Source organism: Vulpes vulpes, chromosome 3 (assembly GCF_048418805.1).
Source record: "Vulpes vulpes isolate BD-2025 chromosome 3, VulVul3, whole genome shotgun sequence".
Classification (NCBI taxonomy): Eukaryota; Metazoa; Chordata; class Mammalia; order Carnivora; family Canidae; genus Vulpes; species Vulpes vulpes.
Genome location: NC_132782.1, coordinates 90,555,117 through 90,574,083, shown reverse-complemented (window position 1 = coordinate 90,574,083; position 18,967 = coordinate 90,555,117). Strand labels below are relative to the sequence as shown.

General features: G+C 51.9%; 2 protein-coding genes across 9 annotated transcripts in view; one reads left to right on the top strand and one right to left on the bottom strand.

Annotated features, from left to right (window-relative positions):
- The window catches only part of CHLSN (cholesin), a 145,159-nt gene that overhangs the window by 74,932 nt on the left and 51,260 nt on the right, over positions 1–18,967 (bottom strand). The window lies entirely within an intron of this gene.
- On the top strand, positions 2,070–17,385 carry LOC112929292 (uncharacterized). Of its 2 annotated transcripts, none has more exons than XM_072753355.1 (3): positions 2,070–2,248; positions 6,877–6,969; positions 14,860–17,385. In XM_072753355.1, the coding sequence occupies exons 1-3, from the start codon at positions 2,217–2,219 to the stop codon at positions 15,863–15,865; spliced, it is 1,131 nt and encodes a 376-aa protein (XP_072609456.1). In that variant the 5' UTR covers positions 2,070–2,216; the 3' UTR covers positions 15,866–17,385. The 2 variants fall into 2 exon arrangements, with proteins under 2 accessions (XP_072609456.1, XP_025867070.2); XM_026011285.2 differs by lacking the exon at positions 2,070–2,248 and adding an exon at positions 4,317–4,570.

Below are 18,967 nucleotides of genomic sequence, written 5' to 3'. Positions count from 1 at the left end.
CACAGGTCTAACAGCTGACATGATTTGGGTTGGCTGGGTCACATTCTGTGATGTAACTCAGTGATCTTCTATGGTAGCTTTAACTCCCCAACCAGCTGCTGAAGAGCAGACACCCTGACACACATTCCCCAACAATCAGAGCAGGAACAGGAATGTCCTTCAGAAACTATTCCCTGCAGATACTGGCTCAGAATCCATGAGGCTCTCAGAATTCACAACAAATTGTGCTTTTACAAAAAACATACCCTCAGCAGCAGTGGAGAAGGGAGCTCAGTCCACCAGGTGCTGCTCTGCGGGCATATACACACACATATACATGCACATACACACTGGTCATGCAAAGCCCATGCAGTCCCAGGTGGCAGCACTGGAGTCAGCAGAGCCTGGCTGACCTACAGGGACAGTAGCCAAGTGTGGGCCTGTGATGCTGGATTTCTGTGTTGTTAAGGCTTGGCACACTATTTACAGGGCAACTATATGCTGGACTTTCTGATCTCCCAAGTGAAGCCAAACATTTAATGCAATGTTCTACATACCAGGGAGCAGGAGAAGTGCTATGGCTAGAAAGTAAATAAATAGTTTTATTTTTATTTTATTTTTTTTTAAATTTTATTTTATTTATTTATGATAGGCACACAGTGAGAGAGAGAGAGAGAGAGAGGCAGAGACATAGGCAGAGGGAGAAGCAGGCTCCATGCACCGGGAGCCTGACGTGGGATTCGATCCTGGGTCTCCAGGATCGCGCCCTGGGCCAAAGGCAGGCGCTAAACCGCTGCGCCACCCAGGGATCCCTAAATAAATAGTTTTAAAGATTGTACATGCTTTAAAAAAAAATGTTGGAAAAGCTTTCTAAAAGGGCACTGGCGAATGATGGAGGGTAGAAGGGGAAAGCACTCTGGCCTGTGGCCTCTGGGCCAGCCCATGAACCAGCTGGGAAGCCTCACAGGTCCAGCCTCTGCTCCAAGGGGGCTGCCCATCACGTGATTCCACAGGTTGTTTCAAAGACCCAAGGAGGGCTGCTAGGAAGGGATAGGGCTCCATGGGGACTCCTCTGATGTGGGCCTGGGCCATCCTGCACCAGGAAGTAAGGATGAGCTAGAAGACTAATGGGGCTGTGTCAATGGGAGACAGGCCCTGGCTTGTAGACATTCCCCATGGCCACATTTGGGACAGTTTGAGCAAACAAAAAGTGAAGAAATAGAAGGGGAAAAAAAGTCCAAAGTTACACTCAAAAAAGGCAGGAAGCCTCAAAAAGGAGGGAGGAAGGGAGAAAGCAAAAAGCTCAGGGCAATCATGGGCTTAAGAAGGACTAGCATAAGGCAGGGGGTGGGGGGTTTGGGCAGAAGGGGTCAGGAGTGTCCATGTACTCTAAGCAGCACTGCCAACTCCTCAGTGAGATAAAGACCAGGATGCTCTAATCTGGTGCCCTGCTTGGCACCATTCCATGCAGGTGTATCCTTGGCTCACCTTAGAAGGGCTACCATGTCAGCCTGTGTGTACATAGCTAATGCCTGAAAGGCAAGGCCTAGCTGTGGGCAGGCAAAGGACAAGCCAGCCAGTACCTTGGTGGGGCCAGGATGCTGCATGTGGGGAGGCACAAGCCCAAGACAGAGGAATGAGTAGCTAGGGATGCCTGGGTGCCTCAGTGGTTGGGTCTGCCTTTGGCTCAGGTCGTGATCCCAGGGTCCTGGGATCAAGTCCCGCATCGGGCTCCCTGCAGGGAGCCTGCTTCTCCCTCTGCCTGTGTCTCTGCCTCTCCTTCTGTGTCTCCCATGGATAAATAAAATCTTTAAAAAAAAAAAAAAAAAAAGTGAGTAGCTAGAAGCAGAACTCAAAGGACAGGTGGGATGGGGTGTGTGTGTGGGATGTCCAGAAGTGAGTCAGGGAGGGGACTTGCACAGCTGGGCTGAAATGCCTCGGCAACAGGTCCAGTCAAGGAAGAGCACCAAACAAGAAGCCCATGAATCCCTGGTGCAACCGGACACCCTAAGCTTGGACCCCACTGCTTTCCTTTCCAATTCCTGAACTGTATCCTGACCTCCATCGCTGTTCCCTGTGCCTCTGTCCCTAGAGTCTAGGTTAAGTGCTTCCAAATCCCTTATTTCCACAGGTGTCCTGCAGCTTCCATGACTGAAGCATCCAAACGACTTCTCTCACAGACTGAGAGCCTGCCACTGTGAGTCCCTTCATGCTCCTGCATTTCCAAGATCAAGGAAATGCTTGTGCAATGGACTCACGATTTCACACGGTATGAACAATGCTCTGGAAAAGGGCCTGTTCCCACAGGGCCAGCAGCCCTCCTGCACCGCTTGCCCACCCCTCACCTCTCAGGAGGAGGAGCCCACACTCCTCGCAATCTCTGGAGGACACTTTTCACCTCTGCACACTGGTGCCTCATTGCAAGGAGACAGCCAGCCAGACAGGGCTGAGTGGACCAAACACTGGGGCCTGAAGGGCGTGGCCATGCTCGCCATGTGGTTGTTGGGCAGCACTGAGACAGGCGGGCAGGCTGCAGGGTTGGAAGTCAGGTTGAAGCCAAAAAAAAAAACCCAAACATGTTTTTTTTCAGGAAAACATTTGTCCAAACATCCCAAATCCTCCCAGTGTCCCCCCATTACTTGGCACTATGGGTCTACTCCAAGATTCTCAGGTGACCAGCAAGGCCAGATGAGCATGGAGATAAATCACAAAAGAGCCAGTAGGATGGCCTCTTGGGGCACTGGCTCAGCTCCCTGTCCTGGCAGCACCTGTGGGGGTGCCCCCATTTTGGCATGCCCACCAGAGGCCCCCATAATCCCATACAACTTCAGAGAAACAGCCAGACCAAGATTACTAAGTCCACACTAAGCCTGCTCTTTCTTCCTCTTGCTGACTGCATGACAGCAGGACAAGGAAAGCAAAACAAGCAGTTTGGTTGCAAGTAGAGGCAGAAGCCCAGGCAACAAGGACCGGCTGTAGATGGGCAGGTGGGACCCCTCCGAGGGATGGAGATGTCCCTCAAGTGGGCTGTGATGAGGGCTGCACATGTTGGGCATCTACTGAATACCAGTGAACTATATTTTTCCAAACAGCAGAGTTATATGGTTTATATCTCAAAGCCATTTTTAAACATGTAAAGGTGTCTCAGTGACGAATCAAGACACGCAGGGGTCATTAGTCCTGGTATTTTAGGACATTACATAAAAGGCGACTCCCCCCAGTGCCTAGCAGCCACTTTTCTTTCTATATGGATTGGCTCCTCCCAGACATGTCCTCTGGTGGAGTCACAGAACATGTGGTCCTCGGTGGCAGGCTTCTCCTGCTGAGCAGCCTGTTTGTAAGGTCCATCCAGCTTGTGGAAGATGTGCCAACACCACTGCTCTCTAGAGCTGAGTAATGTTCCATGTGTGGGTATATGTTTTGCTTATCCACTCCTCCACTGCTGGACACCTGGCTTCTCCACTTGCGGCCACAGTGAGAAGAGCTGCTGTGAACATGAGTGTGTTCAGATCCCGGTGCAAGAAGGCTGTCGGGAGAGGCCACAGTACAGCACGTGTCCATAACCTGGGCTGGGCTGTGGGCAGAGCCAAGGGCAGATGTTCTTACTTCAGAGACCAAAACACCTGACTGTCCTGTGCTCACACATAAGGACAAGATCAACAGTGCGTTGTGGGACAAGGGTGGGTAGGAGTCACTGCTCCCTGAACGGGCTGCCCATCACCTCTCTACACAGGGCCAGAAACATATGAAGGAGTGGTGGGGACAGACCACTGCCAGTTCCCACTCGAGTTGAACAACCCACCCAGCTGACAGGCAGGCCCCGTGCTCTGGGAGAGGAAGGCAGGGCAGGGTGAGGGGTCAAGCGCACCTCCTCTTTCACTCATGTCCAGTATCTGTGTGTACTTCATGTGTGCAGAGCTCTGACACACTTCTACCTCTTCACTGTCATCTGCACTCAGCACTGAGAGAGGCCAAGAGTGAGGTGGCACAGCACTCTGTCCTGGAAGCCATGTCCTCCTGCGCCCCAACCCTGATTCAAAGCATACAGCCTTGGGGCGCAGACAATCCAGCAGGGAGTAAATGAGATCCATGGAAACACAAAGACAGGATGTGACAGAAAGCAGGACGAGTCCTTGAGCCACCTCGCTAAGAAGGCACCAGAGTGTCCCAATGGTAGGTAGATGGTGGGCAGGAGAGGGACCTAGGCCAGGCTGGTCCCACAGCTGCGCTGCAGAGGCCAACCCACCTCAGACACGTGCGAGATCCTTCCCATGTGAGGGTCACACCATCTGGTAGAAACCTGCATTTACTGACCATCCCTGGCTTCACACATTTAGGTGTGCCAGCTCATCTAATCCTCCAATAACGACATGGAGCACTGCTAGAATTACAGCCATCTTGCTGGAGGGAATGGAGTCCTGGGGGCTAGCCAGCCTGCCCACCCCCAATCTCAACGCCTCAGAGAATTTCTGGACCAGAAATTCAGGATACGAGCACTGGTGGTCCTCTTAGCAGCTATGCTTGTCCTGTGTTTCATCCATCTGCCCTTGGATGACTCGGTGGAAGTCCTTCACCTGACACACACTGGCAGGTGAAGAAGGGCTGGGCCCAGTGGGGAAGGTGCCCACGAGAACAGGAGGCAGAGGCGTAAGACGCTCCTATGTCGTGGTGGTCCTTGTGGGCCCTGTCAGCTAGGGGCTGACTGCTGGCAGTGCAAGCTCATGGCCTGGAGGCTGACACTGCCTGTCTGCCAGCAGCAGCTACAGTGCAGATGGAACACATTTCTGGACATTGCAGAAAGGAGCCAAACCATACACCAGGCCTCCCTGTAGAGCAGCTGGGAAAGACAGTGTGGTTTTCTCAGCTTAACAGAAGACCAGGAGGTCAGGGCGGAGAGATGGCAGCTGGGCCAGACAGGCCTGTTGCTCTTCCAGTAGCTTAGAAATTTCCCCACAAGGTTGGGAGAGTCCATAGGGAAGGCTTATTTTCCTAAATCGGGGCTCTCCAAACCCCCAAGGCCTGAGGTCATGGGAGCAAGAAGCAGGATGCCCCAAAACATAAGACAGAGGTAGTTACTGCTCCCTGGGAATTCACTCTAAGGGGACCCCAAATTCCACTTACAGGAGCAACATCCCATGACACCAGCAGAACCCGCACATGAGCACTATCCACATGAGAGCAGATGGCAGGACATCCATTATACCTCCTGTCCCCAGAAGGGGCCTGTCCCTGGGGCAGTGCCCTGGCCCCACATAACCCCGACAGGCTTCTGACAAGCCCAAAGAGGCCCACCGACCAGCATCGTCATCTGAAGGCATCCTTCCAACAACCATGCACAGCTCTGTAAACCCATTCACAGTAGGAAGGATGGAAGGCTTGTGCTTAACAGCCTCAAGTGGCACAGTGAGGCCTAAAGTTGCATATTCAGAATCAGAACCCAGAAAGCTCCCCGGGGTTGTGCAAAGGGGCTTGGGACCTCTGAGCACCCACACCAGTAAGCCAGACACAGCAGTAGCTCAGGGCACCTCTGCTTGTGTGCTGGGGGCTGGAGGGCTTTCTTCCTCCACTGGCCTGACTCAAGGCTAGGTCCTTCCCAAGGGGCACTAATGGGCAGAGCTGATGGCCATGGGCGGGGGGGGGGGGGGGGGGGGCGGTTGTCTAACGGCAATGCACCTGGTCACCCTGGTATCTGAGAGGTGAATGCCCCAGTGATGCTCACACTGCCCAGCTACCCCTCCAGGCCTCAGGTCTCCCATCTCTAGGGGACATTAGCCCCTATCAGCAGTCTTCAAGCCTCTGTGAGGCTGCCCCACTCCTGAGGAAGCTCCAGGGAAGTTCCTTGGACCCAGGGCTCTGGGAACAGAGGCCCTAGGCTGCTTTGCTCTCAGGTACTCATCACCAAAAGCAGTGTAGGACCCATGTGGGGAGTCCAAATTGTAAGAGACTCTCAAACGAATGCAGTCTCTGGCCCCAGCCTGGGCTCAACGACCAAGGGAGCCCCGGGGACATTGCTTGCCTCCCTGGAGCCTCTGTGGGTTTTCATGGAGTTCACATGGCCAATGGATGCCATCAGTGACCCTGATGGGCTGGGTGCTGCACAGAAAGCCCCCAAAGGGCTCTTCTCTCTCATGCAGGGCCAGCTGCATAAGAGACAGAGATGTATAAAGCGGACTCTGCATGTCATGTCTCCAACCAGGCTGGCTTGGAGATAGCTGGGGTGGGGAAGTTAGCCATGGAAGCCTCTAAATCCATTTCTGAGCTCTTTTTTCCTTTAGGCAGGTCCTCTCCTTCAGGCATCTGGGGGTCCCAGGCCACTTTCTGACTCCCCCAAGGCTTGGGACCATGTTGACCTCATCCTCCCTCCGAAATTCTTACCTGTCCTGGTGCCCTGCTTCCTTGCCAGGGTGTAGGTAACAAGATGTGGATGACCCTCTCAGGCAACAATGCCCTGTGTTCGACTCCAGCTCCTTGACATCCACACTGCTGTCAGGAGGCAGAGGGCAATCCCCAGTCAGGGTGGCACTAGTGCTGGCCCTGGAGCTGAGTGCCTTAAGGGGAAGGCTTCAGGGACTTTCCTTTGGCTATACAGGTTGTGAGCACTTTTCCCTATGTTATGGGTGGGGTTTTAGGTCCTATTTTAAGTTGTAGACGTTGCCTGCTTTCTGGGAGGGACCGTTTTGTGAACGAGCCAGTGTGTGGGATCTGCAGGAAACCGCTGATGCCCACAGACACTGGGAGACAGAGGCAACACACTACTTTTTCTGTCTGTGACACTAAGCTACCTCCTGACGTAGGTTTATTTGAATTTTTCGGGTCACGTGGCCAAACCATATTCTGCTTAAAATGCAATGTGTGTGGTTTGAATGACTGAAAACCGATTTCCTGCCTTCCTTACAGCACCATCGGTCTGTGCCTGCCCGTTTCCAGTGAGCACAGAGCAGCAGCAGACGGCAGGGTTGGAGAGGAAGAGTGTGTGGAGCCCTCGCACAGGTGAGCTGCCGGCCCTCTTGGCTTTCCTGTCCCTGCCTCAAGTGTTTCCTCAACCCCCACCCCACCTCCTGCATTGTACTTTAGTGCTGGCTGGCAGATTGGCGACTGCACAGCCGAGCACCTTTTCTCTCCGAAAACTAAGGCTTCTTTATGCTATAGGTTGGCTCCAGTAAAAACTAAAATGAGACCTATTTTCCTAACATTTTGACCTGGAAGCAACTGAGCAGACTGCTCAGGTCTTCCTCATTAAGAAAAGATCAATGTGGCTCAAGTTCTGTGTCCTGAAGACGAAGCTAGGAAACGCTTGTCAACTGTCACACATCTGGGTATTGACCGAAGCTGCCAAAGGCATTCATTCCTTGGCTGGGTCTCCCTCCTCGGGCACAAACATGGAGGGGCTCTGGTCTGGCGGCATACAATGAATGTTTTATAGGAGGCAATCTGGAACGTATAGGTTTCATGGGGCGTAAAGCCTGAACAGGGGTCTCTTTCCATAACCGTGGCTGGGCAGGGCTGGGAGCCCAGACATGGCGGTGTTTCCGCCCAGAGGGTGGAGCCTAGGAAGGAAGGTTCCAGTTTTCAAAGCAAGCAGGGGCAGCCAGCCTTCTGCACAAGGCAGGCTTTGTGTTCAGGTGACACTCTATGGGTGGAAGGCAAGGGTCTCTGTGACCACCTGATTCCTCTCTGTAAGTGGGAAGGAACCACCTGAGTGCCTCCACATGCCACCTTATCTGACAAAATCTTCATAAAGATGCTCAGTGGTGATATGCTGCTGACGTGCACCCAGGACTAGATTAACTTACCCAATATCACAGGCCAATAGAGTGAAACACCGGGCTTCCCATCTCACAGAGGGATGGTGCTCACCTGCTGCTGGGATAGCACAATGACAGAAGCCCATGGAGCTGAGCCCTCCAGGACCTCTGGGGACAGGGCTGGGCCCTACAAGTGCCTTTGCTGGGGTAGGCAGCTCCCAGCAGGGTTCAGTTGGGGGCCCGAGGAAAGTCAGGGTAGATTACCAGGGGAGGGGTCTGTAGGGACACAGACCCACCTCTACAGGTGACCAGCTGTGAGTTGTAGAGGCTCCCATGTTGTGGTCCAGGGCACAGGGTGTGGCATCACTGCAGGGGCCAGTGTGGGGGAGGACAGAAACATGGGTCCAGCAGCCAACCTGGCCCTACAGTGCAACATGGTACTCTCAGAGCACCAGCATCAGATGAGGTCCTGGGAACAGGAAGCAGACAACAGAAGGCCACACAACATCAATAAATTCCTGTCTAGTCAAAATGTGCACTCTGCGCCTTTACCAGTGATGCCACAACCACCCTCAGGCAAGATCACAGAGGACCCTGGTTGTGGTGAAGCTCCCGCTTTCTGACAGTGCCCACTTCCTCAGACCCTCCTCCAAATCAACCACATAACCCCAAATCCTACAGCAGGCCTCCCTGCTGTGATGCTCTATGGGGCCCATGGTCTCACTCATCGCGGCCAGCCTTTGTCTGTCCAATGTGGGTGCCAGGTCCAGATGCCCTCGAGCTAAGGCATTGATGGCCCACAAGGATAGGACAGTGGTGGCCAGCAGCCAGGGGCGGGGCCAGGCTCCTAACAAATACTCAGGAAGTGTGTAGGGACGGGGTGGGGGGTGGGGGTGGGAGTGGAGATGGAGGGTGCATCTCTAAACCAAAGTTTACCAAAGTACAGTTCTCTCAGGCTCAGCTTTGGGAAGGAAAGGCTGGCCCCAGTGCCCTGAGAGATGCTGGTAAACACCCAAGGACCACAGGGCTACCAATGGACATAAGTGGGCACCCCTAGGCCAGGAGAACCCTGTCATCTCTGCCCTCAGAACCACCAGGACCAGTGGGAAGCTTCTCATAACATAAGGGGCTCTCCTCTCACTGTGCCTCTAAATGGCTGCTGAGAAGCCAAGGGAACAACAGCAGAAGTGTGCTCAGTGTCAGAGGAAGAGCTCGTAGGCCCCAGAGGCCCAGGGCTCGGCCTGCCCTCTGACCTATGCAGGGACGCTAAATGTATCCACAAAAGCTGCAGGGACAGCAGCAAGGCAGGCTCCTCTGTCTAGACAGGGACGTCCACTGTGTGAGGAACAGGGCTGCTCCAGTGCCAGGACAGACAGGGATGAGCTGTGTTTCCTGGAGGCATGTATGTGTATGTAAGTGTGTCCAGGAGAGACAGAGGTCTTGGAAGACTCAAAAGGAGTAAAATGGAAACCTTTTAATCTTTATATTTCAATGAGGTTATTTTCTGCAAAACTCATAGAAGACGTTCAGAATAGTTCAGGAATTTGTATTTTAGAACCACCAGGACAGAGAGGAAAGAGATGCCCAGCACCAGGTCCCCAGAGAAGCAGTAAGGGTTGGCAGGGGCCACACTGCCGGTCATGGTCCCTTCCCAGCCTGCAGGTGGGGGTGGCCAGAGGCAGGGACCCTGGGACCAGCTCCCACATACCATCTGGGCCTGAGTCCCAGGTGGCCCTTATGCCCAGTGTCCATGAAAGCTTGTGCCCTTCACACTGCACCACCTTCGTGAAGCTGGCCGGGCTGGACAGCATGGGGCCTGGCCATGTATGGGCTGAACAGTGACTCATCAGGCACAGCGGCTCCTCATCTGCAAGGAGCACGGACGACTGGAATGGAATGGAAACATTTACACAGCCAAGACCAGAAGGCGCTAAAAAAGCCAAGTCCTGCCAGAGGGAGCAAGGGGGAGGAGCAGGCCAAGAGGGAAAGAGGTTGGTGCCTCGGGACAGAGGGGTTAGGAATTCTCCCAAGGGGCCGGGACAAAAGGCAGTTTACCTTCTCTGTGCTCTGACCTATAACTCAACGCCTGCCCACTTTCCTACCACTAGATTAACATGGAGCATGAATCTCAGCCACCACATTGTCACACGTCTGCAATGTTATGAGATGGTGGTGGAGAAACAACCACAGCCAGAGCTTACAAATGATGGGTCGCCAAATGATGAGTGCCCAGAGGCTCACATCTGAGATTAATGGAGCCACAGAGACAGGCTGTACTCAGAGATTTGGGTGGAAGATCGTGTTGGCTGGCCAGGCCAAGAACATGGCACAGTTACCCAGCAGAATCCTGACCTCAAAAGCTTAGGCTCTTTCCACACACAAAAAGTTTGTGAGTCTCTTTGGGATCATATGTGAAATGAGCACAGGACTGGAAAGGATCCAGGAAAAAACGACAGCAAAAATTCAGACACTGTAAGCATCCACAATGGGGTCCCGGCAACTGGAGTCGTTACTCATCCACAGAGATGACAAGAAGGGTGGAACAACCTATGCTGAGTGCATTGAGCAGAGCTCCCAAGGATCTAAAAGCTGGTCTGTAACGATGTATTCAAGAGAAGCCCCTACTGGGAGAGCAACCCCCCCCTTCCCCACTCTAGGGCCAGGGAGGACAGGTCTGTACAAAGTATCCAAGAGGAGCCCCTGTTGGGAAAGGACCCCACTGCTCTGCCCAGTGCCCCTGGGGAGGCCGAAGGAACACATACCCACAGGAAACTGCCCCACAAGCCCCTCCCATTCTGAAAGTCTATTTAAGGAGCTACAGCCAGGAGCAGCTGTAAAGAACACAAAATTCTCAAGGCTCTGGCTTCGGGGAGCTCCCAGGGGACCCCAGAACTGGACCTTGGCAGCCCTTTTGTGTGGCTCAGAAAAGGGCCCCAGAAGCCCTGGTTCTCGGCCTGAAACTGGCACCAGAACAAGGCATGGGGTCTGCCTTGGAGAGTCAACCTATTTTCCAGGGGAATTCAGAGCCTAAGCTAAGACCTGTGCTGAAAAGCTTAAGTTCTGGCAGGATTGCAAAACATCACAGCCTCTCGGGCAAACACTGGCAACTTCACATCAAGTCAGACATACACGCACAGAGGCAACCCAAGGGCTCATTGGCAGGTGTACAGATCAAGAAGGTGCAGCACAAACCCGCAGCCTTTCCCAGAAGCATGCATGGCCCCACAGCACACATGCTCAGAGACAGAAGAGGAGAAGTCCTATAGGAATACAAAGAAGTTAAACCTATTTACAAAACAAGGCAGGGCGCCTGGGTAGCTCCGCTGGCAGAGGGTCTGAGTCCTGATTTTAGCTCAGGTCATGATCTCAGGGTTGTGAGTTAGAGCCCCAAGTCAGGCTCTTCACTCATCAGGGAACCTGCTGGAAATTCTCTCCCTCTTCCTCTGCCTCTCCGTTTGTGTGTGCGCATGATGTCTCTCTAAAATAAATAAACAAATCTTTAAAAAAAAAAACCAAACCAGTGAAAGGGTGGTGATGGTGGGATGGGGGTGGGAGTCAAACTGGCAGTGTCTAAGGGTGCAGACACGAAGCAGGAAATGACTAAGCCAGAGACCCACTGCAATGCTGAGGAGCACAGACAGGATTACACCAGGCGGGTCAGCATCGCCCCAATGGCTGGAATCACTATACATAAATGTATCAAAGTCATGCTATATGCCTTAAATTTAGAAAATGTAAAATGTCAAATTTACCAAGTAAAAATTTTAAAACTAAAAAAACAAGACCCCACTCATAAGTATTCACCCAAGGAAAGAAAAGTGTTATGCTCACCTATAAAACTGTATGTTCATGTATAAAAACCTACATCTGAGTATTTGAAGCAGCTGTATTTATAAGAGCCCAAACCTGGAAATAACCTAAATGTCCCTGGAATGGCAAACACATAGACAACCGGTTCATCCACACGGCTGGGATGCTACTGAGCAACAGGAAGGAATGACCTCTGACCCACACATTACAGAGAAGTCTCAGAGGCAGAATGAGGAGGAAGAAGTCATGATGAGAGGAAGACAGCAGTTCAGGGGTTGCCTGCAGGGGTTTGGTGCAGGGACAGTTTGAGCACCAAGAAATGGGCATAAGGGAAGTTAGGGGGTGACGGGACTGCATGTCGTGGTGCTGACATGACCAGATGCATCCATAGTACACACCAAAAAGTAACTTTTATTGCATGTAAATTTTTAAACTGTACAGGTTCTGGGGTCAAACTGTCTAGGTTCTGATCCTGATGCCATCATCACCTACCTGGCTAAGTGAGCAAACCACTCCATTGCTCTGAGAGCAGTCACCTCCACCATGAAGATGTGGGATTTTAACTGTCCTACCTCCTGAGGAAAACTGCAAGGTCTGAAGAAGTTATTATATATAAAGTGCTTCCAACAGAGTGTAGCAAGTGCTCAACACTCAGCAAGTAGTAACTATCTATCAGAGAAGGCCCTGACTCTCAAGAGCTGTCTCAGGGTCTTCTCTGGCTGTGCCACCCTCCTGGCCCTTTGGGGGTGAGCCGGAGGGGCTTGAGGAGAGAGAGGGCCATTAAAGCCAAATAGAAGCTATAAGATGTAAGAGATATGAGACAGCCAGGGATGTGGGTAGGAGTTTGGCAGAAGAGCAGTAATCATGGGCAATTTCATGAGAAAATGTCTTACATCTTTTATTTTCTTTCCGAATAAAACCCAAACATGGTGGTGAGGGGAGGAACGGTGGATGGCCTAGCCACTGGGTGCCACCTTCAGCTCTACGAAGGCCCAGCCTAGAGACACAGTGGGTGGGGTGGGTGAGGCACACTGGGAGAAGATTCTGTGCTCCCTGGGCCCAGAAGGGGGCAACCCTTCCCAGGCTGACCTCACCAAGACCAGGGATTTGGAAGCATGTCAGGTCTCCCAGCTGGGACATCTCACCCCTGGGCCCACTTCTGCACGTATAAAAATATGCTAGCAGGCCACCCTTTGCCCACACAGCCCTGTAGCAAAAGGATCAGAGCCCGCAAACCTCAGCTAAATCCAGGAGACGGAGCACGGCACAGGCAGCAGGGAGCAGTATCCCACTTTATGTGCTACAGGGACCTGGGGGCCAGCAGCACACCAGGGACCTCCTGTCCTTGAATGATACACTGCCTGGCAAAGGGCTGTCCTGGAGCTCAGCGTGCAGACGGGCAAGTTGGGAACAAGAGCCGAGGTCACCACACAACGTGAGTACGTGTGTCAATGGAAGCACACCTGCTCCTGGCTGCAGGCCCACCAGTCGAGAGGCCTCTTACCAGACATCTCACACACCGAACAAGAAGATATCATGAGGCTGCACCTCCCCTGGCCCGAAGGCAGGCTCCTTGCCTCTGAAGAAAAGCACAGAGCAAGACAAGAAGATGTCAACAAGCTGACCGGTCTGGGACTGGGATGTGCTCTCAAGGCCAGATTTGGAGACACACACCGTCTGTCCACCTGGCTGGGTGACCCAGCGCCTGGCCGCTAAATCAAGTAACAGGGTTAACTGCCACAAGCCAGGTGGCCTCTGACCACCAATGTCTGGGGAAGCCCTTAGCAGAGACAGGAAGTGCCTGAAACATGGGCCAGCTGCAGGGATGAGACACCAGAACAGCCTAATGCTGTTTCCTGACCCGTGGTCAATGTTCACAAGATCTTCTTTCCAATTTGCCTTAATTACAGATTAGCATTCCAAATCACTTCCTCTCAGGTCACTATTCTTAATTTTGAAGTCACTCAGTGTCCTGGCAATCATTCGTCACCTTCAGCAGCAGATGGAAAACAGCATAGTTCACCATGTTCCTCATGAAGCAGGCCAGACGTGGACCTGGAGAAAGGCAAATTCCTGTCCCCTGCAGGTCTCCGGGGAGGGGAGCAGGGTCAGTGCATGGGGAGAGTGACTCCTGAGCCCACTTCCACACGGTGCACCCACAGCTATCAGGCAGCAAAGGACAGTGCATCAGTTGTCCGGCCACTGCGGGCATCTGGGAAGGAGTAAGAAAAGCCAGTGACATGTCAACGTACGCAAAGATGCCACATGTCAGACAACCTGTGTGTATAATAATGCTTCCACATGCTATCTGCTATTGAGATGGCTCTGGTTCTGTGAAGTCAGGAAGAAAGGCCATTCACGTGTGCTCTCTTCTTTTGACATACGTGCTGGTGCTGTGGGCCACACTGTGTGACTCTGCTAGTCAGGGCCTCAAGCTATCCCTGCAGACAACACAAAAGCTGGCCATGGGGCAAGGCCCACCCGTGAGCATTCCATGAACATGAACCTTTCAACTGAATTTCTTCAACTTCCTCTGAGTGAGCACCGATGCTGTCTCCCAGCCTTGTCTGCTATTTGGTTAAAATTTAAGTGGGAAGACACATTTATACAGAAACGAAATTATTTCTGTGACAAAAGACTGGCCGGAACGGTTATGAGTCTGTCAGCACTGCAATTTAAAGCCCCAAGTCAGGACTTTACAGCTCGGCTACAATCAAACAGCTCCCAGCTGAAAGAGCATGAGGCACTGCAGTCCTCAGGGGGCCAGCATCCGAGGCACACCACCTTTTGGTCTCTAGAGTCAATACTACGAGTGCAGTCCCTTCAGACAGGCCAGAGTCCATCAGAATTCCTCTGGGTCCAGAAGCTGGATGGCGACATGCAAATGTGTCACAGAACAATGCGCCTTCTGGCTGCTCCTCCCTCCATGAGGCAGAGGTCCTGAGTGAAATGTGCATGATGCCCTGGAGGGGCTCCAAATCCGGGTCCTGGTACTCCACTCCCTGCAATCTTTCACTGACCCCCAATGCTTTAGGGGTGAGACTCAGATGTGACCTCACTTCAAAACAGTGTTTCTCTTATGAGCAGTATGTTTCATTCTGATGTGGGAGGAGAGGCAGAGGGGCATCAGGCCCCTGCTCTTGTGGGCCCTGGCCAGAATGCCCCCAGAAGGAAGTTGGCTGTCACATTGATCCCTAGACCCATCCACCTGGGTGGGAGTCCCTTCTACAGGCACAGGCTCCCTCCCCGCCAGGGCAGCCCCCTTTCCCCTCAGTGTGACCCTGTGGTGACAGCCTAGTAACACCCTGGTGTGCTTCTGTTGCAGCTCAGATGTGGTCGGGATGAGCTCTCACAACATGTCATGGGTACAGTACCCAAGCTGCGTCTCCACAGCAGTGGAAGATGTCATCGCCGCGCAGAGCATCATCTCTAGATGCCTGCATGTCTACATGGCTCTGAGTGTCCCGATAAGCTTGGTGGCTGGGCTCTTCAACCTGACCACCTTCATAAAGGGCCGCGCAAGGCAGGGGAGCCTGGACGCATTCCTCTTAGACCTCACTGTCACCAACATGCTGGTGACATTGCTCTCCCTCACCGCCATCAGCCGGCCGGACTACATGGCCACCACCAACCTGAGCTGTGCCATCCTCTGCTTCCTGGCCAACGTCTGCTACTTCAATGTGCAATACGCACAGCTGGCCATGCTCTCTGTGTTCCTGCTGCAGGGCTCCTTGCCCTGCCTGCGTATGGTCATCAATGGGGCCCAGAGCTCTGTGGCAAGTCTGGCTGCCATTGGGGGCTGTGCCTTCTGCAGCTCCCTGGTGCTGGTGGCCCTGCTGGGCACATCTGGGGAGCTGTTCCAAACCACCCTGTGCCAGGTAGACCCACTGACCGCCTGGCCAGAGTATGAAATTGTGAAGGTCAGCCTAGGCTTTGGGCTGGCCCTTGTCCTGAAGCTGGCGTTCTTCATCCTGCTTGTTGTCCAGCTGGCCCGGCGGGCAGCCCCTCCCAAGAGAGATACAGCCTCTGCTCCCTCAGTAGTTCTGGCCATGGCCCTGACCACGTTTGTCTGCCGACTCCTCTACAGCATCGCACTCCTGCGACGGGCCCGGCTGAAGCTGCAGAGGGACATTGGCTCACCCAGGGATGAGCTCTTCATGAACCTGGCAGAGCTGGTCCTGTTTGGGGAGAGCTGTGTGAATTCGCTGGCCATCCTCTTCCTCCATGGGCCTTGCAGGCTGGCACTGCTGAAAGTTCCAGAGCACCTCACCCAACGGTGCAGGAAGGAAGAGCCAAGCAACAGCTTTTCCTTAAAGAGAATCGAGGGTTAAGGCAGGGCCTCGCCTATAGCAGATGAGCGAGCCAAGCCAAGTGAGAGTATCTCCCTGACATGAAACACAGCCATTTGCTGAAACTCCAATCTGTGCAGTAAGTACCAAATGGTGCGACAGGATAGTCCGGAAGGCACTGTGCCCTAGCAGCCTGGCATTCGGCTCCACTTCCACAAACACTCCTGACTTAAACCAAATGTCTGCAGCTAAAAGAAATCCTGCAAATCAAGAGCGTAGTGGATGTGGGGGCAAAAGCTGTCCAGACACAGGTCTGACTGGGCGGAGGTGTCCTAAATGCTGGTGAGCAGTTCTATTAATCTATCTGCGATCCAGCATCCTTCTCTGCCCCTGCCCAGATGGGACAATGACAAAATCTTGACAATAAATACATTATTCAAATAACTTTAGGGCCATATTATAATCTGGCTGTAAAGGGTCACTAACTGGTTAACCTTTAATGTTGCTGGAAACTTTGGACCACATAAATATTGCTGATAACAAAGAAGTTTGGTTTTATCTTTTACATTTATCACCATCCCTGGACATCTGAGAATATCACCCACACGCTGATGAAGTGTCACACTGTACTTCCTGCTGGTCGGTGACTGGTGCAGATCGCCAGGGCTCTGGGTGGTCAGTGAAAAGCTCTGTGTCCAAAGCCCTGCTCTGTTTGGTATTACATGTAGAAAGGCTGGTAACATATGAAACATAAAATAGAAGGTTCAGTAGTTAATCTTCATCCAAAATTGACACTGACCATTCTTGCTAGATTTTTATTAAGATTTTCCTGAAGGAAGGCGTGCAAGGAAAAGGCGTCTCTGATTTTAAGGACCTCTATGTTTGATGGTTTCAGTTGTTTATGAAAACTTTACTGTTCAGAGCAGTTTTAGGTTCATGATAAAATTAAAAGGAATTAAGAGATCACTCCTCATGCCATGCCCCCACACTGATATTCCCCCAGATAGAGCATTTGTTACAACTGATGGACCTACAGTGACACATCACTGTCACCCAGAGTCCACAGTTCACATCTGGATTCATCCCTGGTGGTGTACATCCCCTGGTTCAGACATGTTTATACGGACATGTATCCTTCTTATGGCATCAGAGAGTACCCACAGTCCAAAGAACCCCTGGGCTCAGCCTCTGCAGCCCTGCCCTCTCTGCCAAGCCCCTGGCACCCACTCATCTATCCCCATCCCCATAGTTCTGTCTTTTCCAGAACGTTCTATGGCTGGAATCCCACAGAACAGAGCTGGCACAGACTGTGTATCAGGTTCCTCAATGTATTCCATGGCTTGGTAGCTTATTTCTTTTTCAGTGCTGAATAATACTCCATTGTCTTCTATTTTAATGAACATTTTGTGTTACTCTGCAAACTATAGAACAAAAAATGCCTCTTGCAAGTATGTCTTTTCAGTGCTGATATATCTGTATTACTTCTTTGGAAGAAAAAGGATTTGGATTATATGGTTAAGAAGATTCTGTAATATACCATTAAAATACTAAACGCTTAAAAATCCCACTCCCCTTCTGTTTCTGCTCGTCCATGTGCTCACATACTCACAGAGCCTCTGCCTTGGACTCCTGTACGAGGCCCACACATGAGAGCCAGGAGTGTCCAAGAACGCTTTCCCTTCCATCAGGACAGTCAGGTAGGACAAACAGCAGCAGTACTGAAACGTGACAGCCGCTCCTTCGCACACAGTAATTTTTACTAGATGCTAGACATCATGAATTTCCCTTGTTGAGTGTTTAATTTTATTATTATTATTTTTTTAAAGATCTTATTTATTTATTTGAGAGAGAACGAGTGAGAGTGAGCAAGAGAGAGCAGGAGCAGGGAGGAAAGGGAGAAACAGACTCCCTGCTGAGCAGGGAGCCCGATGTGGAGCTCAATCCCAGGACCCCAAGATCACAACCTGAGCTGAAAGCAGACGCTTCACCGACAGAGTCCCTCAGGCGCCCCTTACTCTCTTCCTTTAAAGAGTAGTGAAGTTAACTCCAGCAGGCATGATGTTCCTTGTAGAACTGACGGATTCTTGGGACAGCTGTGTTTAAGCTTTCTTAGTCAGGGTCAGGAGTGGCCTAAGTAGGCATCCCATTCTAGGGTCTCTCCTCATTGTCACAGAGGCTCAGACATATCTCTAGTCTGACTGGATGCAATAACATGGCCCAGGCCTAAGTAAACCCTGGCGGTTGTTCAGCATATAGCTGGCCTGTAGTTGTTCTCAGCATTGCCCTGACTGTTCCCATTAGGCACATACAGGCACATCTCCTGCCTCAGGACAGGAGCCCAGGTAGGCACAGGGCTCACCACACTTTGCTTCCTTCTCTCAGAGACCAAGATCTTGTACTATCCACTGTCCCAATGACTGAAAACCATGATGTCCTATATTTTATCCAGCTTTTAATGGCTTATGGCAAGTTCCCTTGTGTTATTCATGTTCAGAAGTGGAAGGACTAAATCAATGCATAAATACACAATAATGGATGCTAACACCCTGCTAGTTTTAGAACAGAAGGAGGGGTTAGGCTTACATGTGCTCAAGGCTCCTTGGAGAAGTGGCTGACCAGGGCTGAGACAGCAAACACATAAGCAAAACCTGGAGAATCTGGTACCACCGAGCTTCTCAGTATTTTGGCTAAAGGAATAGCTTTAGAACCCAACCACAGGAACATAAATCACTGGTTCTCAAACTTCTATTAAGCAGTAGGATCCCTTCTTTAAACAAATCCTATGAGGAAGCCCAGGATCTAAGACACTAAAAAGTACCGCTGTGACCAAAGAGAAGGTGGGGAACCCCAACCTCTAAAACAGCCAGGTGCCCCCAGCCCCACCCACCAGCTCCACGTGGGCCCTGTGGAGATGGAGGAGCCGCCAGATGTGGGTATCTTCTGCTCATGCCTCATCCTAGGAGAGGAGCTCTTCAAGGACAAAATTGAGAGAAAAGTCAAGAGCCACAGACCAGAAAACACGTAGAATCATGGCTTTCCAGCAGTGGGAGGTGCTTCATCCACAAAACCTCAATTTGAAAAAGATGGCTCGGAGCAGACAGGGGACACAGGGTGAGGGAAAAGCCACTTCCTGCGGATCTGAGC